Source organism: Drosophila elegans, unplaced genomic scaffold (assembly GCF_018152505.1).
Source record: "Drosophila elegans isolate 14027-0461.03 unplaced genomic scaffold, ASM1815250v1 contig_814, whole genome shotgun sequence".
In the NCBI taxonomy this organism is placed as follows: Eukaryota; Metazoa; Arthropoda; class Insecta; order Diptera; family Drosophilidae; genus Drosophila; species Drosophila elegans.
In genome coordinates, this window is record NW_024546167.1 from 12,900,690 (window position 1) to 12,928,582 (window position 27,893).

The 27,893-nt window shown below is 39.8% G+C and overlaps 3 protein-coding genes across 3 annotated transcripts in view; 2 read left to right on the forward strand and 1 right to left on the reverse strand.

The window, feature by feature from the left end:
* The window catches only part of LOC108138728 (protein sickie), a 151,537-nt gene that overhangs the window by 48,133 nt on the left and 75,511 nt on the right, over nt 1–27,893 (reverse strand). The window contains 4 exon segments of the mRNA XM_017261095.2: nt 3,773–4,074; nt 4,076–5,303; nt 5,701–5,809; nt 6,769–6,899. Of these exon segments, the coding sequence (XP_017116584.1) occupies nt 3,773–4,074; nt 4,076–5,303; nt 5,701–5,809; nt 6,769–6,899 (1,770 nt within the window).
* LOC108138603 (protein Turandot F) lies at nt 709–3,726 on the forward strand. Its single transcript, XM_041710252.1, is given in 3 exon segments — nt 709–2,088; nt 2,149–2,728; nt 2,796–3,726. Coding segments are annotated over 2 exon segments (501 nt in total). The 5' UTR covers nt 709–1,915; the 3' UTR covers nt 2,477–2,728; nt 2,796–3,726.
* LOC108138730 (xenotropic and polytropic retrovirus receptor 1 homolog) lies at nt 24,102–27,283 on the forward strand. The gene is made up of 6 exons (XM_017261107.2): nt 24,102–24,672; nt 24,738–25,057; nt 25,255–25,589; nt 25,679–26,386; nt 26,636–26,802; nt 26,853–27,283. Exons 1-6 carry the CDS (start codon nt 24,604–24,606, stop codon nt 27,165–27,167), a joined length of 1,914 nt encoding a protein of 637 aa, XP_017116596.1. The 5' UTR covers nt 24,102–24,603; the 3' UTR covers nt 27,168–27,283.

The following is a 27,893-nucleotide window of genomic DNA, read 5'->3' on the forward strand; positions in this document are numbered from 1 at the left end:
ATCTCGACACCCTACCCCAAGCCAGGGTCAACTAAAAAAAGTGTCGAAAAAAATTGGGCCCAAATAAAGCGTATCAAAACGAGGCAGCCGAGGGTCAGTTTGTCATTGAACACTCGAGTGGACAGCAGACAGGTGGAAATGCCCGGTCAGGAAACAATTTTAGTCCCCGGGCCTTGGTTCACTGAATTTCGGATTGAATTAATAAAAACAATTTCCAGGCATTATGTTGTGGTGCGTCGGATTTGAGAGGGAGTTGAGTGCGAAATTTATTTTCAATTTGTGCGTGGCGATGTGGTTTTTGAAAATTATACAAATGGGTAAAATATCTTTAATACACCCTATGTGTGTTTAAGCAGGGTTAAATAGATTTTTAGATATATATTTATTTTCAAATTTACCCTCATAATCAATATCAAAGAATAAGAATATAGTTTCTAACAATTGGTTCCTCTTCAAGTGAAATTGGTTAAGAAACTTTAACGTTATCTGCAAGCCAGTCTCTCTGCTGAAAAATGCAATAAACGTTAATTTTCAGTTAGTAGTGTCTGGTAGTAGTGTAAAAATGGCACGCCCGAGCCATAAATCAAATGAGTTGAAAAATGCTTTATAAAATAAAACGGAGGTAGCTGGGATTTCCGAAGGCCAGCAAAGTCCGAGCCGGGATGCCAAGGATGCCGCCATATGTGCGTCCAGTTGGCCAACTTCTCATCTACCCCCTTTTGCAAAACATCCTGTCTGGCTTGCACCTAACTGTCTGCATTGCCACTTTTGCTACACTTACTCCTTTTCCGTATCCCTCTGGAAATATTTTTGCGCCCTGCTGCATTTTGATTTACTTTCATGGCTAGACAACGCATGTTGAGGCGTCATAAGACCGGCTCACTTGTTGGGCTTCGAGAAATTATGTCCTGCAGGTGTCTGGGCCGCAACTGATTAGCTCCTGCCCCCGAGGACTCGCCGGCAGTTGGCAGTCCGTATCCTCTGGAATCCTGTGGCAGTGCCACTGACACTAATGCGACAGGTTGCCAGCCAACGACGTGCATTAAAATTCAATTACAAAATATTTTCCAGCTGCACTACGTGACCGAGGCTCAAAAGTCGCTCCAGGGTCACTCTCTTTTTATTGATGGGCTGGGGTTGGGGGTGGCTGTTTGGTCGTCGATGCCTTTGAACTTCGCGACAGCTGTTCCTATTTACAAGCGCTCAGCTCGCCCATGCTTCTGCATTAATTTAACAGATCAAACGCGCTGACAGAACCTCAAGCTAATGAAAATGTGGAAAAGCCTCTGCCAGTCCTATTTCTACTCAATTTCCACTCCACAGTCCATAAGCGCTTTTTAATGAAATGCGTTGATGTGTGGGCAGCAGCGCCATTCTGACAAGTTCTTGGTGGAATGAAAAAACAAATATCTAGAATTATATTTTATGCAGGAACAGCTGCTCTTGTGCACTAATATGGGTCTATTATCTCGCTAAACTTAGTGTCGGCATATTTCAATTAAAACTAGACTGATAAATAACTTTTCTAATAGATCCAGAAAATAATCAAAATGTTTGGACCCTGCAGCAAATTCAAAAATATATTTTCAAAATAAATAAAGAGAAATATTTCCGTGAAAATAAATGGTTTTAGTAAATATGAATCAAGATTGTACATTGAGTCTATTTTGCGGGAATTCTTAAACATACATTGTAGAAGAAAAATAACAGTTCCTAGAAATCATTATCTTCAATGATTATGTGACGGTCCCTGATACTTAACTCCCTTTATGATATTGTTTCATATTGTTTTTATAAAAAGGGAAAATTACGGTATACAATTTTAATATCAATTAAAATTCATTTTTTGAGTATTTTATAAGTTTATTTTAATTGACCTTGCATCAAACGAGAAAAAATATAAATATTTCTTATTATGCTACTGATAAGAGACAATACTTTCCAAGAAATTAATCCGAAGATGATAAGGCAGGCAATTGTACCTCTGTGTATAAATACAGAGGCGTTTGAGTGCAGCACTTACAGTTTCAATCGACTTTTACACAGTAGAACATCAAGGGACAATATGAATTCCGCATTTCAACTAAGGTAAGCTTTTCTTGAAGTACTTGTAAGCCCAGTAATTAGGAATCTCTTAACTATTTTTAGCTGCCTTGTGATAGTACTTGGATGCCTTTTGCGAACAGGACAAGCTCGTCAAATGCTCGCAATCTTTGGTGACCCTATAGTCGACAGTAACACCAAAAGCCGAAATTTGCCTGCATTGGTGTAGTTCTATGAGAAATACTACAATCGTCTGCAATTAACAAATCAGGAACGGGCAAATGCCAATAATGTGGTGCAGAGGTATCGGGCACAAAAAGTCCAAACTGTGGATGGAGTTCCCGCTCAGGGAGGATTCTGGATGATATTACCTTTGCTTCTTCCCTTTGTAGCGTCAATTGTGGAAGGCATTGCTAGGGCTGTTGCCAATTAAGAGAACCTTTATAAACATATATATATATACTAAAATTAAAGTAAAATATAGGAAAAATAAACTTGAACTCATTGAAAAAAACTTCTGAGAAATTCCTAAACCAAAATTGTGAGAGTGTCTTTGAATTTTCACAACCTTTTCTAAGCAAAGAGGCTCAAGTGGCATGGCCATGGATGGCTGAATATGTATCTATGGGGATTTTCTGCTAGAGTGGGAGTCAATACCTGAGCGAGGAGCGTTTCCTGTTGACAGGTGAGCATTGTCGATTGTCAAGTCGCCTGCCGTTGACAATTTGTAAATGACATTTGACATGCCGCAGCAGAAGTGTGGTCCTGGAAACCTGGCAGTCGACATCGAGTGGATTTTATGCAAATTGGCGAATTTGAGCTGGGGATCTGGGGATCTGGGCTCGCCCTGTGAAGTGGATACTCTTGTGTATCCTGCAGGAAGTTGTTAAGCCAGTCAAGTGGCTGCCATCGCAATTAACTGCTTCACAGGCTGATGAGAGGCCCTCGACTGAACGCCAGTTATGTTTAGTATGTGCCCCTGACACCAAAAGTGTGTCCAAATTGTGCGTGGCGCTCTGGCAAGCAATGAGTGAAATGATACCCGAAACCATTGAAAGTGCACTGAGGCCTGAAGACAAAGTCGTAGCCGACCAGGCAATTCTTCCATTTAAATTCCGCTTTATTGCCCCCGCAAAAAGCGACAAAAGAGCCACGCCACATTTACACAACGCAACAGCGGGGTTCATCTTCTTGGAAAGACCAGCGATACCAGGCGATACAAGGCGATACTCGAGCAACGGCAGTTTCTGGTTGACTCATTGACTCATTGGTGTCAGTGAAGGCGACTCTGCCATAAGAGGCACATTTCGGATGAGTCATGGCAACTGGCGAGAAAGTGAGTGCCGTCCAAAAGAACCACATAGCCAATCAAGGCTTATTTCAATTAGGTTGTTGGCAGGAAGGAAAACGAAAAAAGTTTTCTCCAAATTGACAACATGTATAGTTGCTGTCTTAAGTTGGTATGGAAAACTATACAAAACGCAATTAAAATCCAACATCCAAGAAAAACATGATAGTGTTTGCCATATATGCTAAATGAGAAAATAATATATTTTTTTTAGGTTGAGATATTCAAAACAAATATCTAGATTCACACATTTAAAATGGGTTTGGGCATTTAAAATAGTGTATTAGCTATTCACAACTATCTACTTTACCTATAGACATAAGTGAAAAACCCCATCATTCGAAAGTACTACAAATAGTAATAGGAAAGTCTGGTACTCACCGTTCTTCTATGGTGGTGGGCAGTTGGGTGCGTGCACGCATCATGCTGAGGAAATGTTTACCGTGGGAGATGCCCCCGCCGGTGGAGCTGCTCGGTCCACCGAGTCCACTGCTGCCCTCCGAAAGGTATCCATTGTCGATGTCGTGGAACCGCGATGCCCCCGGAGAGCTGCCCACGCGCAGGGCATCACCATCGCTGCAGTAGCCCTGTCCAATGTCCGACTCGCAGAAGTCCAGATACGATTGGTGTGGGTGATGTGGGTTTTGGTGATTTGGGTGGTGGTGGTGGCCACCGCGTGCTCCCCCTCGTGGGTAGCGTCACGTGCGAGTTGTAGCCCCTGAGCAGCGGCCGCATGGGCAGAACGGAGCTGCCGGCGGACGAAGGTGGCGCTGGGGGCAGCTGCTCCTCCTTGGACTCATAGATGGTGCCCACAATCTTCGAGGGTATCGTGTGGAACTTGCTCGGCGAAGCGGTGGGTGTGTTGGGGGCCGAGTTGACCAGCGGTCGAGGCAAACCCTGTCGTTGGTGCTGGTGGTGTGGCGGCGAGGACAGGATATGTGGTCCGGCATTGTACTCCAGCTTCCGGGGGGCACTCAAAGCGGACTTTGGCGGGGCTAAGCGACTGCTGCCGTAAATACTGGGAGTACTGGGCTCACTCAGATACCCGTGCGATGATATGTGGCTCGGTGGCTGACTATTTGCATAGTAGGGCGGTGGTGGTGGTGACGTCGTCTGGAGGATATGTGTGCTGCCGGGTGGCTCCACCACCGCTGGCTGTGGTATGGATATGTTCGAGGATATGTCGCTGGTTTCGCGTTTGTTTAGCTGTTGCGTTTGCTGCGGCTCTGCAGTGGGCGCACCGCCACCCAAAGAGGGCAGCTTGCTGGTGCCCTTGATGGCGGCTATGGGCTTGGGCAGACCCGCACCACTGGGACTCTGGAGCAGCTGGGGCGCCTTCAGGGAGCTCTTCGAGTCCGACTTGGAGTGCAGCGAGGACTTGGAGGCGGTTTTGGGTGTATTCTTCTCTGCAGCACCAGCAACAACTCCTCGGGCCAGCGAGGACTTGCCCGTTCTGCCCATGGTTGAGCTGCGCGACTCATTGCCCGACTCCTCCTTGTTCAGCGACCTCGCCGGACTCTTCTCCTTCTTGTCCAGCTTGGCCGCCTTGTTGGACTGCTCCTTCTTCTGCTGGGCAGCCAGCAGCTTGGACTGCTTCGTCTTGGGCTGCGGCTTCTGGGCACTCACACTGATGCTGGGTGGCTTTAGCTGCGAGCCATGGCCATCATTGAGACTCAGGCTAGAGTCGGATCGCTCCGAACGGGCGGAGCTGAAGCCCGAGGAGGAGGAGGTGCGCTTCGACTGGATCTGGGACTTGCTGGCCACCGCCGCCGCATTCACCGCATTCTGCTGCTTCTCCTTGTTGAACAGCTTCAGTTTGTCCAGCATCGAGTGCTTTTGAGGAGCGGTCTGCGGACTGCTCGGCGAGGGAATGCCGCTCTGGTGGCCACTCTTCACGCTCGGCGGGCGCAGGCTGCAAGGATAATCACATAGTTAGTACAGTTAATAAAACAAAAAAAAAACAAAAACCACAATAAATAAATTAATCAAATTATGTAATAAACTTTCAAAGTACATATTAAAGTATGATTATATGATTTTACGGACAATCTTAAGTCCATGAATACTTTAAAATTTTCTTTAAGAGATTGTAGTCTTTGATTCCTTGATTTTGATTTAAGGACCTACAATAATTTGATAAGCAAAAACCAATTCTTTAGTAGTTAATCAGTAATTATAAGAATTCTGTTGTAGTAAGTCATTACATTAGTTATTTTAAAATGCAATTATTTAAACTTTATTTAATATATAATATTATTATTATATATTATATATTACATATATAACGATTAATTAGGAGTGTTGCTTACCTATTATTATTGCCGCTCTTGAGACTCTGGATGGTGTGATTGCTAGTGGGCGGACTGTTTGGACGGCTCGAATTGAAATCACTTCCGCTCTTTCCCAGGCCCGGTATCGCTGAAAACAAGAGCAAAGCCAAGGGTTACAGATTGCTTTAAGGAACTGCAAACCCACTCGACTTTCGGCGCCCACTTAACCGAAAGAGTCAGCCTATAAATCAATGCAAAAGGGCAATGCGGACGTTAAAGTTAATTAATTGCCTTGCGTGAGGCTGATAACAGATTGGATGGAGTCTCTGATCCGAGATTTATGCCTGCGCCGAGAACAGCCAAATATTTGGAATATAAATCATTAAGGAGAGTGTAAATGTTCTATAAATATGCCCAAAGACCGTGACTCAAGCACAACAAAGCGTTTTGTGCGGCACTCATTTACAAATTGGGTCAAAAATGCATGACAGACTGGAAAGTTCTTACTCTTTATGACCACTAATAAACTATAAATCTAACAAAAGAAAAAATATACATATTTATAAACATTACCTATCAGAATAGTAAAACTTCCCCAACATTAATTTTCTTAACTAAAATTCTATATAAATGAAAGTAAATTATTTATTCAATTTAAAAATGGCCTGTCTTATGGTTTTATGTTTGAAAAAAGGAATTTTTGTATATGTGACACTCTGAGTTCCTTGCTTTTTTAAGTACTCTCCAGCCTCCTAATTAAAATATGAATTCAGTTACCTTTTCCACAAATCAACGTCACCTTTTTGGAAAAGGCGAATGCGGAATTCTAACCCCAAAGGGGTCCCCAGAGAGCTTTGATTGCGGAGTAAGGATCTCCCCTCCGATGGCAAAATCTCGGTCACAATCCCACCCAGGGAACGCATCTGAAAGGGCTAAGTGCAGTGCCTGTTTTCCTCGCTGGGGGTTGTTTGCTGTGCCCCGAGACCGAAATTTGTTTATTCCCGGTAAACAAGGGGGAGGTCCCTCACCTCCCCTAAAAACGCACCCGGGGTGGTTGAGGACTTGAAATATTTTTTAATAAATTTCCCACACCCTGCGAGTACTTACATGGCGTATGATTCGGTGTGGGCGGCAGTGGACGCACTTTGTCCGGCGGACAGCGACGTTGGACCATCACGGTGGCTGGCAGTGGAATGGCAGTGCCGCCATTGACCTTTGCATAGGCGGGCGCAATTTGTCTGCAATCGGAAAAAACACATAAAGATATTAAACTGCATAAAATAGCAAAAATATGGTATGAATTCACAGGGAATTATAAAAATATAATATGATAGGAGCTCACAGGGAATTACAAAAGTACAAATATATGTTTTTTAAAAGCAATCATTTATGGTTTCAATGGCAGACGCCCACGTCTCCCTTCCCCAGTAAATATTTATAGGCAGTCACAATTGCAGATTGGCATGGACTGCAAAAACAGAATCTGTAAGATACTTTTAAAAATAATTTTACGCTTTTAAATTAGTGAACGTATGGCTTGTTGTTGCCGCCAAGCCCCTTGGTGCAATAAAAAAAAAAACAAAAACCGAAGAGAAACAACAACGAATTTAAAAGTCAACAGTGCAGTTAATTTTTTTATGATCGGGCTCATAAATTTGCATATCTCGTTGATTGTCATATGACAAAGATACTTTTGTTTGCAGACATGTAAAAAGCGTAGCTAAGTAGCCATTGTTAATGCAATTATTTATGCCGGACATAAGCAAAGTACAAGCTTAGATTTTACGGGTTTTGAATTGGCCTTCAGAAAATTAAGTTGAAATTTACATTCTTAATTGCACGAGGTTTGGCATCTATGAAATTGATAAGATATTTATTAAGTATCTGGCATTGCAAATAATATTAGCCTGCGTCCAGCTCTAATAAGGTATTCCCTTCTTGGATTCTACATAAATTGCAGCCCAGACATACAAAACATTTTTCCAGAGCTTTTCATTGAAGTTTACGCAATTAGTCATAAGACTGATTAAGAAGGCAAATTAAGAGGGAAGTAAAAAAGCGTATAAAAATACAAAACGCACTAACTTTTAATAAGTCGCGCACATAAAGTTCTGGACGGGATACCGAGCCAACTGGCAGACAAAGCCCTAAGATACAAATGTATCTTCTACTGCCGCCACACAATTGTTGTTGGCCATTAATAAGTCAGCCAGAAAAAGGCGGAGAACGGGTAACAATGGTATTAAATGAGTAAAAAGCAGACAATAAAAACAAAGCTGACAGACAAGCGAAGTTACGGCAACGGCTCCTACTGCAAATTAAATACGCATGCCAGACTTTAGAAGGATGCTTCCTCTACCTTTTACCTCGTCGTCAAGACATTTTTCCTTGCCATCGCGCAGACAAACAGCAAACGAAACTTGGCAAAATCTTACAAAATTACTTTCATATTATTTTATTTGCATTTTATATTGTTCGTCAAGACGTCTGCGGAGTTTGGTTCGCCTTCGCCTCTGTGTGATTTTTGAAAGGGTGTCGATTTTTTGCCATATAAGGTGCGTACCTTTCCACAGATGTATCTTTGAATTGTAAGTGTGTAAGGTTTAAGGAAGAAGACTCTTGTATATAATGGTAGGTTGGAACTCCCAAATATTAAAAAAAAATACTTGAGCCCACATATAGCAGACTCAAAAATGGAATATGTATAAGCACTTTTAATTGAAGAACTTAGTCTTATACTTCAATAGGTCGAAGTTTTAAAACAAAAAACATAATTTCTATAATTCAAATATATAATAATTTTAATTTTTCTCCATTGGAAGTTTGATAGTCTTGAAAACACAATTGAATATTTATTTATTTATATATATAAAATCAAATTAAACTAATATATATAAGTTTAAACTTAGAACTCTTAACAACCATAGAATCTGGTCTTTGGATTTATAAATCCCCTAAAAGGGAAGCCCCTATTATATTTTCCTAATGATGGATCTGTATGTTTTGTTTGACATTCACCCACCCACAGAATATTTCGCTGGAACCCCTGCTCTCCATCTGTATCCTCTGGAAACTACTGTTCAGCTTGTTATGAGTGGGAAATGCATTTCGTATCTTTTGGCTGCATCTCATCTTTCAGGTTTCGCATGTCAAAAGTGATGTGCCGGGCGCCTCGACATCTCTTTATTTGCTTTATTTTTCCCTCCGCACTCTTTCCCCCCTCTTTGTACAAATTGAATTTACGTCTTTAGTACGCATTTTTGATTTGTTGCCGGAGATGCGGAGATTTGCACAGATGCAGAACGAGAAACAGCAGCTGCCAAATGTCTTTGACCTTTGCTGGCAGACTGAATGGGCCACGGGTGTGTGTTGCTCATAATAGCTGCCACTGTGGATGGCTGATTCCGCCACTGCCAATGCCTCTTGGTGGCATTCACCTGTGTTCTGTCCCCCCGCCACACAGCTCCGCTATTGCACAAAACTCAGAAGCCCACGCAGTTTTGGACCAGCAGTCACTAAACATTTCCGTGTGGCGGAGGGAAATGTTGATGGCATCTGTATTTATATGTTTGAGGTCCTTCCTCTCCTGCCACCACCTCATTCAGAACTCCATCCTCCATCCTGGCTGCCCATAAGTTTGCATTGCATTTCGCTGCTGCTTTGTGTACAATGTATCACTTGAGTTGCATTTGTCATGGCAACAGCTTCTGAAAACCTGACTCTCACTGGAAAGCCAAGCACTGCACTTGGAAAAAAAGGTCCACAAAACAAACACAATTTTAAATTTAAATAGATACCCTTTGTAGTTAAGCCAATATATTTTGAATGTCCCAATTTCAATTTCCTTTTATTTTTATAATCGTCCTTGCAGAAAATTGACCAAAAACAAACAGTTTCAAATTCATAACTGTTCTAAAATCTGTATTTAAAACTTGGTTTGTAATTTGGGCCGATTTTTTGAAGTTTTTATGATGTAACCCTTTCCCAATAATCCAAAAACAATCGTCTTTGCAGAAAAGTGACCAAAAACCTGCAGTTCTAAATCCATAAGTTTTATTTCACGCATCCGATTTCAAAGTTGTATGTCTTCAAAGTCTTGTGGCTTAATCCTCTAAAAATTTGCATTTAAATTCTGTTTTGAAAGTTTGGGTTGATATTTTTACGACATAACTCCTTAATTAAATTCCGAAAAAGATCACTTTTAAAAAGGAACCAAAACTCTTCAGTTTTAATTCCATAACTTTTCTTGCAAACATCCGATTTTAAATTGGTATATCTTTATAGTATTGGGACTTCAGTCACTAAAACTCTGCGTTTAAAAATTGGTTTGTAATTTCGGGTCGATTTTTTCTCGTTTTTATGATGTAACCCCTATCTAAATATCCGTAAAAAATCGTCTTTGCAGAATAGTGATCAAAACACACAAAACAGTTTTAAATCCAATACTTTTCTCTCAGGCGACCAATTTCATAGTGGTATATCTTAAAAGTCTTATGGCTTAAGCCTCTAACTATCTGCTTTTAAATTATATTTTCAAATTTTGAGATTTTTTTTTACGATATAACTCCTTAATTAATAAAAGAGACATAATCGGATTTTCTTCTCTCTCTTAGATAACTTTTTATTATCCTGTGTCAGATATATCCAATATCTTATAAGATGTTTTAAAGCTATGAAGCTATTTTAAGCTATAATATAGGTAGGATTTTTTCAAGTGCAATTAAGACGAGAGTGAGGCTGTGTGTATGGACATAAGAAGGCTCTGCTGGCTATGCCTGCTGTGACCATTTTGGGATTCTGCCAGTTGCCTTTTATGCAGCATCTTTCGCTTTTATTATTGCATTGCACACACATGAGAGTATTGCACGGAGTTTGCCCGTTATGGTTAGAACTCGAAATCCGGCTTGGCCCTTTGGCATTTGAGTTATTTAACAACAATATAGAGAGAAAGAGAGAAGCGGTGCTCCTTCAACTGACTGCACCTCTAAAGACTCTTCACGTTAGATAAGTTCAGCCAATTTTCACATCCATCTTAACCCAAAAACCTCTTGAACCAACCGAATTTGCAGTTGTTGTTGCGGTTTGCCGTTAAGCGCAGAGAATTTTCATAAATTTGGCACAGCAATTTGTCTGGCTACTGCAAAAAGCGCCGAGGAACCGCTATCCGAACCGAAACCGCATCCATCGGATACATCCACTTGGAGCGTCTGTGCCTGCCTGTCAAAAATCAACAACCAAGGCCTGTTCGCAATTTATGCGAGTGGGTCTGGCCAAGAAGCCACCACAACTTGGGGCACTCGAGAATAAGTTACTTCGTCTTAGGAGTGCTTTATTTTTACCTTTTGTAGAGGCCTTTTCGAGTAGGTGTTGAATGGCTGGTAATAAGCATAATTATATACCATTGATATGGCCAAGGAGTGGCCAACTAACAGAGTGCAGAATCGAATTAAAGAGCTATTCACAGGCAGAGTCATTGTAGAATGTTTACGCTTCAAGGGATTCTGAAGAGTATGAAAACCGATTCGATATGTTTGTTTGCCTCTGCTTCTAATGAAATCACAAACAAATCAGAGGGAAGTGCGCTTTCTAAGAAAGCAATTTTATAGGGGTATGCAAGCCTTTGGTTTGTTTTCCACCTAAACCATTTGCTTGACTTTAAAAAACACTTGCTCAACTCCGCGTAGTTTTTCGCTGATGAAAGTCTTGGGGGATATCTCTTTCATTTAGCTCATAATCAACACCGGCTTTGTGCACAACTGAAAGCCATGTCACAATGTCTCCGCCCTCAGAAATGTTGGTAATGCGATACGCCCGGAGAACGTGTTCATTCTTAAAAGTCGTGTACCGTCATCTACATAGTGCCCCATTCCATCGGCCCTTGAGAATATCCTGTCTTTCTGGCCCAAAACAGAAAACAGAACTACATGGTATTGTGCTCAGTGTTCTGTGCCGTCGTTTTCAAGTGCAGACATAAAGTCACGATTTTCAGTTATTAGACGGAGCCAGCAAAACTTCTGTTCTGCGAGACCTCAGAGACGACGACGCATTTTCTCAGCTGCAGCTGCTGCCACAAGAAACAATTAATAGCGTCTGCTAAGATACACCAACCCACTCCAGATCGGCAAACTGAAAGATGTTTCTTGGCCTGCTAATGGCTGTCGTCATCGTTGGCCTGCCACCTTTTGTTGCTGGCTGGTTGACATCTTTAAATATGCAGCAGGTTGGCTTGGCTTACGCCGCATAGTAAACAAACCGCAAATGGAGAGTGGCCGAGTAAACAGTGGCGGTAAGAACAGGCAGCCCAGCTCCCGCCACCTCATCAAGTGGGCAGAATGGAGGTTTGTATAGAAAGACCCTCTTCGACAGCTTCCACACTTGGCCAGCTCAAGGGGCGACTTCCACTCCTTTGTCCCAGTACATCCAACTCGGGCTGTAGCCTACATAAGTACAGATTTACCATGCCACTGAGCTAGGGATATCACATTTTTAAGGGAACAACCGCTTTAAGTCTTGATTTCATGAGTTCTTAAAAGGAAAGTTCCCTGTTTGACATTTTATGTCATTTGATTCTTCGATAGTACTAAACAATAAAATATTATTTTATTTAAAAAATGTATATAAATGTATACACAAAGTTCTAAGGTAACTTTTTAATTTATGTGTTCATCTCGATCAAGCTAAAAAACCCTTTAAGTCTTTAAATATTATTAGCAATGTAGAAAGCAATAATATACATCACTTAGTGAAAGGTTTACTTTCATCTAATACATATACATATATACTCATATATTTCAAACAATTTAATTAAGAAAGAACATAAATTATTTTAGCATTGCAGAAAGCAATAATAATATGTAATATTTTCTTTCATCTTTTAGATACATACATACATATTCATAGGACATATTCTGCCACTCTAATAATGATATTTATAGCGTTACCAAACATTACATAAAATAGACATTTTCTTCACACCCAGAGCAAAATGCAGCTGACAACATTTTGTGTTTTATATTTTTGTTTGACGAGTCTCACATATGCAACGTGCGGGGGTTGTTCAAACAAATAGAAATGGCCAAGGGTTGCACCGAAACTTCTGAAAAGTAGCACACAGGCGTTACGCACTCCGAGATTCCCAAGCATTTGCTCTCTCTCGGTTTCAATTATGCAACTTTCGCCAATGTTTTATTTATTGACTTTGAAAGAAGGAGCGAAATGGGAATGTCACACCGTTTCCATCATAACTGAAAGGTTTTTAGATACGGTGGTTGATTTTCGGCATGCGTTTCCCTTTTGAAGATTATTTCTGGGGGTTGGCCAAGGGTCCCTGTCCCTGCAGCGCTCGTGTATCAAAAATGCACTTTGAAATTTTTGAATAACATAGATATTTGAGGCAGCTGAACTCAGGCGATCGCTGGATTATGCAATTAATTTTCGTTTCGCGGGGAGGGCAACAAACTGATGGCTCCAGTAGAATTTAGATGCCGTCTGGCTGGCAGCCAGCATTTCATTGAGGTCCAAGTCCCTATAGTACTACACTTTCCGAGACAGTTGCGTGTCATCTTCTGTGTCGCTTTCGGCACCTCCAGACATGTGTACATGCGAGAGAAGCCCACAAAGATATAGACTATATAGTCGGGGCAGACTGCGCAGACATTAATTATGAATCTGGAGTGAGCTGGGAAAATTTGCACTTGCCCGCAAACATCTTGGGAACCACAAAATGTCATTTCCATTAGCCCCCGGAAAGATATTCCCGCTAAAAATAACTCGCTTAGCTTGAGAAATTATCGTAAATTTGGTGGAACTTTGTTTTCATTTTTGGGATAAAGATAAAGATAGACCAGAAGTCTTGGATGATTGACTTGATTTATTGTGCTGACACTTGGCTCAATTCGAATGTTTTTTGTACGCATAATGACACTCATTAGTGGCATTTTTCTGGAGAAATACATGTATATATATTAGCTGAAAGTTCAATTCGTTGGTTACCTTCTGACATCCGGTGAGTTGGGCAGACTGCGACATTTCCGTGAACTTTTTCCACCATTCGCCGATGAGGATGATGCATTGCCCATTTTTTGTGTTTGGGTTGATGGTGATTATCGTTATCTAATTTTATTTTGGCATTTAGATGCAACTTTGGCACTGAAGTAGGTTTGGTTTTATTTCTTGCTTCCTCACATTACACTTGGCAGTTTGTCATTTATTTGGCAGTTTATTCAATTTGTATATGTTTTATATGAAAATATTTGCTTACACTTATAATTCAGAGATAAATAATTAATGGCTTTTTAATAGACTCATTTGTGTATATTTATAGATTTTATGTTGTATACTTTATGGCTTTTTTGTTAGAAATTTATGAGGTCTTTTTGAATTCTGTCAGTTTGTATGAAGATTAAATAAAGAGTTTTTGTGTTTCCAGTTCGTTAAATTCTAGTGTTTAACAATTCTGTTCTTAAAGGGAATCTATAAAAATATTGCTCACTATATTACACCGAACTCGATTTCCGTCCCCTTCATTCCATTATTCGCATTTAATTACATAAACACACCATTTTCACACTAATTATAAGCTCAGATATCGGAACGGACTGTTTACTTTGTGTAATTAGTTTGCAATTAAGTGGGGGATGCTGGAATACAAGTACAAATGGACTGAAATCAGACAAATGTCTGGACGCAACGCCCCCAAGTCAAATACAGGACGACAATGGAAAAAATAATCCATTTTGGGATGACCAAAGCGAAATATTTGCGCAGCACTTTGATCTTAACCCAAAAATAAATGGGGGTTGCTTGTTCGGCGGGCACAAACTTAATGCAATTAAGTTAACATATTTGCAACTTCCGTGCAAGACAAACCGAACCAGACGGACCGACATTTGTTTTTGATGTATGACTGCCGACGATGCGGCTAATCGAGAATAACCCAAAAGAATTACGGGGTAGATTGTTCAACTCACATTGTAGAGCCTCAAGATTGAGCAGATTCCCTGCTCTTTTTTTTTTTTTGCTGGTGCTTGCCATGAAAATCAATAACTTCAATTACAAGGATGGAAAGCGAACGAAAAAAAAATGTACTGCGTGTAAATAATACGCACGTGTGCGTGACACGTGAGTGGGTGGCTGTTGGGCCCACCCACTGTGATCACTTCGTACTTTTCTTTTTTAGGAATTTTTCAAGTGCCTGCTAAATGCTCTCAAAGTGGTCATATTTTTGCCAGCACCCCAAAGTTGCGAGGGTGCGAACTTCATGCTTAATCAATTTGTCGTAAAATGTAATGGGCAGAAAGGGCTGAATGCGATTCGATAAGTGTAACAAGGGATCCGGGGACACGTGTACACGGGGATTGTCAGATATTTTCCATCGACTGACTGACTTATGGGTACATTTTTCTGATTTATTGAAAGTTTGCAGCGGTTGCGTAATCACACTGTCACAGCAACAATTACGACAATCAGAACCCCAGCTCAAAACCCGGACTAGGCCAGACCGAAAACCACTCGACTCAATCTCAACTGCGTCCCGACTGACTGCATAATTTCCATAAATTGTTGCAAATTGCTGTTTGTTGTTTGTCACTCAAGCCTAGGCCCAAAGAGCTCGACAAGGCGAAGATGTGGAACAGGAAGTTAAGCGGGCATCTATACAAATCCATGAATAGCACACGGGGAGTCTTGGCAGGCTGAATAAATTTGTGGAGTGGAAACGATGGGCTTACAAGACTTTTGACCCAAGATGACTGGGTTTTTAGGGGGCAAAGAAGAGGTAAAGGAAAAAGTGTTGAGTTAATCAGGTATCAATGTTAAAAATGTAAAACAAAAAGCATTAATACATTAAACAATACTGTATTTTCTCTTTAATTCTAATAGACGTCTTGGTAAACTAAAGTAATCTTTGGACACTAAATCCCTTGAGCATCATTGACACTTTTATTACAATGCCCATTCAATAATTTCCACTTCTGTAACCGATTTTCTCCATTCCCACCCCCCACAATCTACGATAACTAATCGTTCGATTTGAGAAATATCACGTACCAAACTTGAACCGCAACTTTTTTGACTTACTTAAAATGCCGACGGCCGACAGTTGGGGAAAAGTTTCGAGAGGAAGGACAAACTGATGTTCTTATCAGAGCATTGCACTTTTCGCACACTGCATAAAAAGTGGCCAAGTCGTTTACCCAGGTCTTATCTATGCCGACACATAAGAGGCCTCCCGAGGGGCGCTCCGAGGAATTATTAAAATCGGTGTTTGAAATGCATTTTGCATAGTGAGGGAGGGGGGCAGAACTGGAAATTGACGTTTAGTCACGTACAATGGTGCCCACAAGTTGGCCAAAGGAAAATAATTTAATATGCGGCAAAAGAAGTGGCAAAAAGTTGTTGAAAGACACGCATACATAGCCAATATATGTAATAACACTGTGAAAAATTATGACAAAACTCAAACAATTTTAAATCTCCTTAAAAAAATTATCAGATAATCTATAGAAATTTAAGACAAATATATTCCTAGCCACCAAATTGTGTTAATTTTTAAAAACAAACAAATTAATCAAAATTGAAAGGAATTGTTTAAAACCTTTGAACAAATGTAATCAGAAAATGAGAAACAAAGACTATGCCAACAAATTAAATTATTTTTTCATATGATCTAGTTCTGTATTTCTATTAGTGTATGCATACAATAACTGCCAGAGGAAGTGATATAGTCACGAACATAATTTTCCAGCCATGGGGACGAGCGCGGTTGGTAATTGTTGAGCTAGTTTCGGGTATACCTTTACGTTAGAATGAAATTTTGAGAGGAAATTCACACAGAAAATTAATGGGTCTCCGAAATGGCTTAAGTTTGCCATTGTTGTTACTGATCTGGACGCACCGAACGGACCGGGTTTTGTATACCATTTGGCTAGTCTTTGTCCTGAAGCGTCTCGAAACATAAATCTAACAATGCAAGCGTTCAATCACTCCACTAGAACAACTCCCCCATTAGAAACTCCAACGTGGCGCTACAAGCACATGCAGTGCATACCAAACCGAACTTCGTCTTTGGCTTTAACAAATAAATTCTGGCGAGATTTATGGCAAAAAGTCCGCCCCCAAGCCGCCGCAATCCCCTCTTAACTGACATAAAAAAATACTTCCATCTAAATATAAACAAAAGGCAAAGGCAAAGGCATAAAATGAAGGGGACGGGATCGGAGAGTGGGAAACGAATTTAAAACGTGCAAATGCACGTGCTGCTCCAAATTTTCGTAACGCCAGATGAGAGGGGATTTTGGGGGAAAATGGGGAAAATGTGGGGTTGCCTTTTGCGCTCCAGCGAACAGCGGGGACCATAACAAAAATAGACAAGTTTATGGAGCAGAAATCAACTTGAAAGAGTCTTTTAGCTTCCGCTTAAATATACAAAGTGGAAAAACGAATGAAAACAAAGGGAAAAGCGTCAACGAAGGCGGAGATTTGAGAATGTCACAACTTGACGATACCCTCGTTTCTTCAGTTTATGAGCACTGCACTTTTGTGGACAGGAAATCAATCTCTTTTACTGCCTTCCAAAGAAGGTGTAACATATTAAAAGCAAACCAATATTTCAAGCTTTTATAGTTGCAAACAGTTTACTAGCTTACTAGCAAGCTAAACAAATAAAAAGGCTGTATTTTTATTACTATTCATAAGTTTGGGACATAGTGGTTTATCACTATTTTTGCTGAGAGCCTACAATGAATATTTAATATTTATTATCCTATACTCGATTTTTTTACTGTCATTCTAAGCTTCCCTTCTTCACTACAGAATTACTGGGTATCCAAAAAGGAAACCTGAAGACAAAAGCGTTTTTCTTTTTATATGTCAAAGCAAATCAACAATTTGTCACGGCATTTTGCATTGAATGGGTGCAAGAGGAATGACAGGAAGCAGGGCAAAGTTGGGTAGGGTGACCAGATTTAAACGTATTTCACTGCTTTTGGGCAACTCAAAATGACATTTGTTTGCCCGACTGTTTTACCCTTTCCAACTATTTTGCTGCCAGTCAACCAATTAACTGCTTGAAAGGGCCGCCTAAAGATCAATGCGCGAGGTGTGGCCCACTTCTTGCATTTAAATCAGAGAAACATAGAAAAATATATACATCAATATTTCATAATCGTTCGAGTGTCTTTTGAAGTTGCAATTGACATTTCCGTAGGCTGTCAGGGATCTTGATTCTCCGCTCGGCTGGCCAATTGAAAAGGCGACAAGAAACATATAAAGATAATCAATATTTATGAATGAAAGGCTTGGGTGGTCTTTCGAAATGAAATGACAAAGGAATGCAACTCTTCCAAACATTAAACCCACATATAAGGCTCCAGCAATTTGCATGAAATTTGTGAAGTTTGTTACGAAAGTAAGAGGCAAAGTAATTGCCGGTATTGAGTTTGAAATGTTTGGTATTTTAAGATTGCATTTTAATTGTTATTTAGTGAGCAACAGAGATATTCAAATTTACATATAAAATCAGTAAAGTAGAGATATATTGTTTTCTCTATTTCTCATTTAAGGTGTAATTCTTCAAGTCAATTCATGATTGCTGCGAACAGCCCGTCACAGAAACTAACTTGATTGTCATCGTAACCATAAGTAGTTTAACCCGCTCTTCAACCATCCGCCCCTTGGCCATTATCATTATCATAATTAAATCATTAGCGTAACGCTGCCATCAACTAATAACACACATTTCTCCCTCAACTGTCAGCTACCTCGAGTTATTCACACGCTTAGCCTGGAGTTATTATGCCCCTATCATTAGCCAATGTTTTGAGGGGAATTCATCGGCGGTTGGTTCCCTCCACAATTGATTTTACTTGTTTGGTAATTTGACAGCTTGCTTTCCGATATCTCGTATTTCTGGCTGTGCTTTGGACTCGATTTTGATTTCAATTCGGCTTCTGTGAAGGAGGGTTGGTTGCTGATGCCAGTTCGAGTTCAATGCTCCCCCACAGAAGGATTTTGACGCTGCCTGTTACCCGCTTGTCAGATTGTTAGATTGTCAGTTTGTCAGTTTGTCAGATGTCAAGTACAGAACAGGATTGGAAAATTGAAAATCCCCGACTTAGCTGCTTCCTTCGGAGCATCTTTGACCATGTTGGCCCAACTCGTGGTAACCATAATTAGCTGCAATCCCAAATATGGGAAACATATCCCCATATCTTCTTGTCTTTGTTCGGAGAAGCATAATCCTTTCGGTCCCAGCTGCCACTTGAATAAAATTAAATTAGAGAGCTAAGGGAACACGCTTCAAGAAGCTCTGAATTCGAGGCGGTGATTAATTGAAGACACGCGCCTTAAGCCCCGAAAAAAACCGGTTAACAACCAGTCATCAGACACAAGGTCCTCCATCTTTTGCAGCATCTGTGATCCCAGCCGATGACAATGAAGATTAGCACCCCTCGGGATCCCAATTTTGGTTAGCTTCTCTTCCTATTGTCTGCGACTAATTACCAGTGGGCTCTAAATTAAAGAAAACTCCCATTTTCTTTAAGCTGTCTAACAACTTTGAAGTCAGTGGCATGGAAAGGTGGTAAATTAGGGTGAAATTGGCTGATAAGAATTCAGATAAAATGTACCCCTTATTAAACGATGTTGTGGTTAACAGATGGGATTGTATTCCAAGGGCATGAAGTATAACTTTTATTTATTTATTGGATATGGATAAATTATTGACATTGTTTTGGCTTGCATTACAGTGTTTCATTGGAATACCTTTGATTCGAAAAACCATATTTGATTGTAAATTTTATTTTGTTTATTTAAGGAAAATGCTAGAAACTATGGAAACAAATTTCATTTGGCATTGATCTCAATTAAAACAATTGGTAATGTGACTCTAATATATTATATCACTGTACTTCGTCAGTTGCATAAATTAAGCAAAAACGTGTCGACATAAATTATTTAAATCTATTAAATCTATATCCCCTGACAAACTCAGTTTTTGGATTCAAGCTTAGCGTCATCTCATTAATATAATTAAAGCAGCACTTTTTTGTTTATTTTACAAAAAACTTTTTGTTCCCATAGGATTCAAGTGAAGCAGGACTCTTATCTAGCATGTATAAAACATTCTGACCGCCGGTCCATGGAGACAAAATCGTCTGGAATGGCAGTTTTTTGGGTTCTGTTTGGTTTGGTTTATTTCGACTTGGTCATTGTCTGCCGTAAGCCTTTTAATTTGTGTGCATCGCGATAAGGCGATAATTATGGAGGGTGCTAAAGAGTTTCAGGATAATGTTGATGTGGTCCTTTAAAGCCATAAAGTATGCAACAGCCTGTTGAAAATTTCATGGACAAACTTTATATAAAAACTTTGTAAATTCTCTGAAAATCTATCACTTTGCACTTCAACTCTATTTTGGCACTGTTGAACGATGCTTGTCGTTAATCAAAATTATTCACACACTCTTTGATTTGCCGCCATTTATTTTTGCGAGTGGCACGCGCCGTTCAAAAGCCGGCGAAATAAAACAAAACAATCCGAAAACAGCACCAAAACATCCGCGTCTCGACGCAACAAAATCAAGCGACCGACTGTTTATGGTAGCTTCAGAAACTCGCTTTTGCCGGGGTTTTTCTTTTCCTACCATTCGGGTGAAAAACACAAGAGCAACCTCGCGCTCTCTTAATTCTCTTTGCCAGAAATACTCAATAATGCACAGAGACTTCAAATCCACCCTCACAATATTTTGCCTCATAAAGTCAGCCCAACTAAATAACCACTAGACCAATATTTAAAACCCATCATTATTATATAAATTGTCTTTTATTAGCACTTGATTTTCTAAGGCCAAAATACATTATTTTCCCGTACCTTTGACTGTTGTCTATGTCAGGAAAAAAAATTTTAAAACCATTTAATTAAGTTATATTTTCAAAATACAATTTTTTTCGTTTTTTAAAGATTGGTTTTTTGATTTGTTTACGTGTTTTTTTTTTTAATTCATTAAGGATGTTTGAGAGAGAAAGTTTGAGGAAGAAAGAGCAAGCCGAAATCGAACGAAAGAGTCGACAACTTACAGTTTACAATGCAACATGTTTGAGGTTCGAAGTAAAAGCGGTTGGATTTGTACACAAAAAAACGATGGAGTGTTAAAGTACATTGTTTTAAAGGTAAATGTGCTTTTTAAAGGCAATTATATATAATATACTAAAATTTAGATCTTTTTATTACTTTCACTCTATATTTCAGTCAAGCATTTCTTGCCTTGCAGTCAATTTGTTTTAAATAATGAATATTCACAAAAAAGAAAGATACATAATGTAAAAGATTTTTATATCTTTAGCAGATTCTTAAGAAAAAAACTACATTTATACTTTATAAATCGTATTTCTCGTAGTGCACTGAATCACTGGAGACGTTTGTGTTGTTTGCTTGTTGGTTTGCTGCATTTGCTGCATTTGGCTGGTCTAAAAATACTTGGCACTTGCACTTCTGAGGAGGAGGAGGGTTTTTAGACGAACTGAGGAGGGAGTCCACTGAAGTTCAATGCACATGCCCCAGCTGCTGGGGGTCAAGTGAGCCGAACGGCGAACGAGACCAATTAAGCTGCCCGAAGTTATTGTTGGCCAGCAAACAAATCGCCGCAATTTAACAAAGTAAGCAATTATAGCAAATAGAATCGTGTCACATAAACTGTCGCAGGATAGGAGTGGAGGCAGCGGCAGAGGGGCCTCTCAGAAAGTAAAATTGTTTAATCATTGAGCTTAATTTCAATCGTGGAAACTCGTTTGACGATAAGCCGATCAGGCACACACTCCACTTGTTCGATCTAGTTTACGACGTTGGTTGTGGTTTTTTAACTTATACCCTAAAAAAATTAAAAATCAACAAAAAATGAATCAAAATAAACAAGAATATTTGGTTGATATATAGAATCATCATAGACGTATACAAACGAACTCTTTAAAAATACGTTTATTGAAAGCTGGTGAACTAAACTAAATTATCTAAACATTGTTTCGAAGAAATTTTATATACAATTATAAAAAAAAATAACTAATTTAAAGATTTTCAGATATATAAAAATAAATTTAATAATCTCTTTAGATATTAAACAAAGTTAAATGTCTTATAATGTCTTGAAGAACTGAAAGAAATGATTTGATAAGCATTTTCATTCTAAAGTGTATACAATCATCGGTTTTGCGTGAGACAACTAATATTGACACTTTTTTGTATTTTCTTTTTTTGATCGGCCTGAAGTTTATGGCCAATGCATGCTGGGCAGCGTGTCGAAATATGATTGCAATTACTGGCGTGTGCGATGTAGCCCCGAATTCGCAATGATTGAACGGCCAAACGAGTTTCGGACTGAAAGTGTTCACCGGGGTTTGCAACTATAATTGAAGTTCGGATTTAGTGTTTTCACAAGAAGTGGGCGGCAAAGAAAGTGGCTGCCTGCGATTAAGTCGTTGCAGACAGTGGAAAAAAGGTGCCAAGCCTTGAAATAACTAGATTCGAGTTTAAGCTGATTAGCAAATTGAATTTATTGCAGAGATATATCGTCTTGGAATGTCATTAGACAGTCAGGGAATACCAATTAACTGTGTGTTTTATCGAGTCAGTGTTAATTAAATGAAAAATGAGATATAAATTTTAAGTTAATATATATAACTGATTTATCAAAAGGAGTTCAAGTGCTGTTAAAATGTCACATCAACCAGAGTATCTTAAACTCTTCCTCGACTTTCCCCCTCAACTTGTTACAACTACAATCAGTTTTACGAAACAACATTATACCTTCTACGCTAGAACTCTGTAGAAAAAAAAACTAAAACTAGACCCAATAAATCTTTGTTTGGACAAATCCAAAAAGCATGAAAGCCTTTTCGCCTGAGTTGCCACACACACAACATACGGATATAACCAGATGTAGCTCCAGACTGACTCGAAGCCCCTCTTCCCCCCTCCCCCCTCTAATGCCATTAAGCCCCTGCTCCAAAAACACTAAGCATGCATTTTATTGCCTTTTGTCCGACTCCGTGGAACTCTACGGGCGGAGTGGAGCTCAGCCGGGCACTTTATCATTTCAATGGCAAACGGCGGACACTGCAATGTTTACTTTTCATTTTATATACTCTGTCCCCGGATTCCGCAGCCTGATACCACCCTCCACATTGTTCACTTGCCCGTCTATCCAATTGTCGGGTGGTTCGTCTATGCAAATATTTTTATTTGCCTTCTGGTTATGGTTGTCCAGCTAGAAGGCAGCATAAAAATAAAATCTGGTAAAAATACTTCAAATACCCCGTGATCTAGCATAAATTTGTGTAATTTTACTAAAAATGTACCATTAATAAACTTCTACATAGAAACAAAAAATAAAGAATGCAATTAATTATTGCAGATAAACTGTCATCATAGGAAGTCCTGGTTTATTAAACAATTAAAATAATATAATAATAAAATAATACTTTGACTGAACTTTGTTATGTTTCATAACCAATATTATATATTTATTTTTAAATTTATGGGGATTTCTAGGAAGTATTTCTAAAGTAAGGCCTGTATACGAATTTTCACAAGAATTACTTACTTACTTTGTAAGAATCTACTAATCTTTACAACTAGAGGGCATCATGAGTAAAGGCAACACTGCTGACAGCAGCTCATTTTCCCCTTTTCAGAAGGACACTGATGCTGGGTTTTATATTTTGCACATGCTACCACTTTTCACTGGGTTAGTTTTCCTGAATCATCATCATTCTGGGATATTCTCAAGCCTTAGTCATCAGCTTAATCAAGTGCTTCAAATAGTTAATGTTCCCGGGGGAGTTAATTACCCGAGTATTTAGCATATAATTATGGAGTTCACCTGTTTTCATCTTGGTCTGACCGTGTCCTATTTTTCCACCCGAAACTCCCCCGGCCAGGAAAAGGTCCCCTGAGGGCAGGACAAACTTCATGCTCCGCCCATTGGCAATTCAATTTTCCTTTACGACCAAACAACAGCAACAACAACAACAGGGGGGAAAACTGTTGGAAAAAGTAATCATCGTTGCAATTGTTTCACATTTTTCACATTGCGGCGCAGAGGGGTAGATGAATGCCGGCTTTGATGATGAAGATTGAGGATTGAGGTCTGAGGTGAGATGGGAGATGGGAAATGGGAGTCCTTTTTGGCCACCCACTACTCATCATGGAATGCCTGTAGACGACATTTTGCCGCTTACCAATTTCCTTTTCTTATGACTAATGGCTAGCAACTGAAATCGAATTGTGGGACTCGATAGCAATACCAGCGACCTTAAAGAGTTGCCAAATCTAAGACCAACCCTTAGCCACCCTGGATTTCCCTGGACTTTCTCTTCATTTTTAATAATACACCCAAACGCAGTTACTTCAAAACAGACGGAAAACTCAAAAAAAAGGGAATACATATAACCAGCTAAAACATGAAAAGCCAGAAAAGTTTAAGGAGGTGGAGCTGTCTTTCTGCGGACATCGTCCTCTGAAACAAAAGCGAAATTGTCAACTCTTCACGAAAAGGAAAGGGAAACGCATGTCAAAATTTGCGTGGGTTGTCCGCGGATAATAGCAAATTTTTCCTGTCTGTGGAACATTCTGGTGAAAGGAAAAAGAGCTTTTCCGTCACGAAAGGGATGAAAAATCCCCAATTAGAGATTTCAAGGGCGGTTGCTTTTCGTACCAAAAAGTGGTTAAGGTATAGATAATATGGGCATTGAGCAAACTAATAATAGTCCTTAAGGCTAATCTGAAATGATCAAAGGGGTATTTTTACTTTTTTTAATGGATATACACTTTGAATAGAATTCAACACTTCACCCTTCTCCTAGATTTTATTTACAGATCGTATTAGAAGTAGATTTAATTGTCAAATAATCTGAGCTTACAAAAATATCAGAACTAAAACCTTAAGAATTAAAATGAAGTTTGGCAAGACCCTTGAGACTCTAATGGTTGCCGAATGGCGGTATCAGTACATGAACTACAATGTAACTCTGATTTATTTGCAAATCCCACATATGTGTATGATTAATATTTGAATTGATTTTCAAAGGAACTGAAGTTTATGATATCGAATGCCGTGGAGAAAGCTCCTGATTCAAGCCGGGAAAATAGTGCTGTGATTGCCGCTTATTACAACAATTTTGAGGCGCTCTTTTTCAAAACCTGCCATGAGGAGCTGAACAAGGTGAATGACTTCTTTGCCTACAAACAGGCGGAGGCGCACCGCAAATTGGCCAGCCTGAACTATCAACTATCACTCCTGGCCCGTCGTCAACAGGATCCTCGAGGATCGCAGTCGTCAGAAGCCACCGGAAGGCAGAAGCCACCAGAAGGCAAACTTCGGCTGGCTATGAGCGAGTTTTATCTAAGGTAGAAGTCCTAAATTAAACAACAAATTAAAAATTCACTAGAGAACTAAAGTCGAATTGGCATACAGACTTAATTTGTACAACTTAAATTAAACGCGAATTCTTTAGGATAAAGCTCAATTAACCCTAACCTAAACTCATAACTCATTATATTAACACAAAACATGTTTTTATGTTATATATTTCACCCCACCTTAGCCTTATTATGCTCCAGAATTACCAGACGCTAAACATGACGGCCTTTCGCAAGATATGCAAAAAGTATGACAAGAATCTAAAATCAAGGGCTGGATTTTCTTGGTACGAGCGTTACATCGTTAGGACGTCCTTTTCCAGCGACAAGCGTCTCGATCGAATGATTACAAGCGTGGAGGATCTGTATACGGAGTACCTGGCCAATGGAGATCGGTCCAAGGCGATGGCCAAACTCCGAGTACCTCCTTTGGATCAGCCCACTGCACCCGGTCACGTTTTCTGCGCAGGACTCTTTCTGGGACTTTTTGTGGTGACCACCATCATTTGTCTGATCTCGTGTAGGTTGCTCCACAGTTGGATATTTATTAATACCTAAATACAGTGTTTTTTTTTTATAATAAACAGACATTATTTTCTTATTTTTCAGATTTCTGCCTGGATCTGAGCCCAGAGTTTCGTTTTATGTTTGCCAGCCTGTTCAGAGGACCCATAGCAGGTGTGATCTTTGGCTTTTGTCTGGTATTCAATATAAAAGTCTTCGAGAAAGTGGGCATCGACCATGTTTTGATTTTCGAGGTGGAGCGAAGGAACGCAATGAGTGCCATGCGAGCCTTGGAAATGGTTGGTTTTTTTGGATACCTTAGCGCTCTAAGCATTTTGCTTTATTTGCTTCACAAAGAGTTCTACATAAGTGATCCGTATTACATACCACTTGTCCAATTGGCGGTTGCGGTTGCGCTGTTCTTCAATCCCATACCCATTTTTTTCTACTCGGCCAGGATTTGGCTGATGACCACATTGGGTCGCATTCTTTTGGCGCCCTTTTTCTTTGTGAAATTCGTGGACTTTTGGGTGGCCGATCAGTTTACTTCGCTGGCAATTTGCTTAGTCGATCACTATTATCTTATAAGGTTCAATGTGAGATACTTTCTGGATCGGAGCGATGCCTTCGACTTTGAGCCCGACTACGCGGTGGCCGTCATTCGTTGTCTTCCCGCATGGTTTCGATTTTGCCAGAGTCTTCGTCGATTTAGGGACAGCGGATCCAAGTCCACGGACTACCTGATAAATGCACTTAAGTACTTCCTGGCCATGATGGAGGTTATCGTTTCAACAGCCCAAATGGAAACGATTGGTGAGTGGCAAATAAATAAATAACCTTACAAACAACATTTTATTAAATACCTTTTTGTGCTTTCCATTTGAGATCCGAAGTTTTTTGCTTATAACTTTTATAAAATAGTTTGAGTAATACATAATAAAGAAATCTAAAATTTATTTATTAATATATATTCTGTTATTACTAAAACAAAAACTTGTTAAAAAAATGTGTTTGTCTTATGAAATATTAATAATTAATTATGTTAATAACATCTAATACCAGGCAAGTACAGTAATCTTTTTGAGAATTCCTGGACTTGGGCCTATATAATGATATGCATTGTTTCGTCGATATACTCTTTGCTTTGGGATTTCCTAATGGACTTTGGCTTATTTAAAGTGTGGAAAGGGGAGAACCTATTTCTGCGCGACAATCTAGTCTATCCCAAGGTAAGGCCTTAAATCTTATTTTACTAATTAATATTCACTCCTTATTTTAGTGGTTCTATTACCTTGTGATTGTGGAAAACACACTGTTGCGATTAGCTTGGTCTTTGGAGTTTGTTCTGGTCCATCAGGAACTGATGGCTCCCTACAATGCCAAATCGATTGTTTGTTTTAGCGAGATAGTGCGACGCTTCTTCTGGAACTTTTTGCGCCTGGAGAATGAGCATCTGTATAATTGCGGCCAATTTAGAGCCACGCGGGACATATTCGTAACCAGATTGGATCCGCAGGAGGAAAGATTTTTGGAGGATATGATGGATGGCTCAGATGATTTGAAGATGGACAAGCTGGATAAAAAGTACTTCTAAGATGGAACTTTGCACTTGCTTTGTGTTTAAATGGGGTTTTCCTTTCTATTACCTGGTCTTTAAAAATATTGTATTATACCTTCCTGGTCCAGAATTAAATTCTTCATCTAAAAACATCTTTATTGCCTTGCCCAGAACTCCTTTCCCAACTTCCCAGACTCCTTTCTCTCTGCTTCAATTGCAAACAATTGACAGTCAATGAAGCGTCAAGCCCAGACCTAAACACAGGCTTCCAGGACTTTCACTCACCCCTTTTCGCACTCTGGGCATACAAATTGAATAAAATTAATCTCACATTTACGAAATTAAAACCACAAATGGAATTATAAATTCAGCACAGAGGAGCAGACCATGTGGAAAAAACCAAGCCCGCAGGACAACAAAAGTTAAGCCAGACGAGGCTGAGGACAACAAGAGAAGGAAGGACATCGGAGCGACCAAGGGACTTGACAATTTGCCAGTGAAGAGTGGCCACACAACCAGGACGAATGCATTTTAGGTGGAGCAGAGAGGCGGGACATTCGGTCCTGGGGGATGGCTCCTTGTTCATGGTCACGCATAAATGCATGCGAATTAGAGGGCCACAGGAAACACACGCACGTGGGCGGATTTATCCCATTCAGGGGGTGGATTCGGGAGCCAGCAACCATGGGAATTTCCTCCCCTTTAAAAGATGTCCCCATCTTCGGGGGTTACTTTCAAGCCAATTCCAGAAGGAAAGCTCAC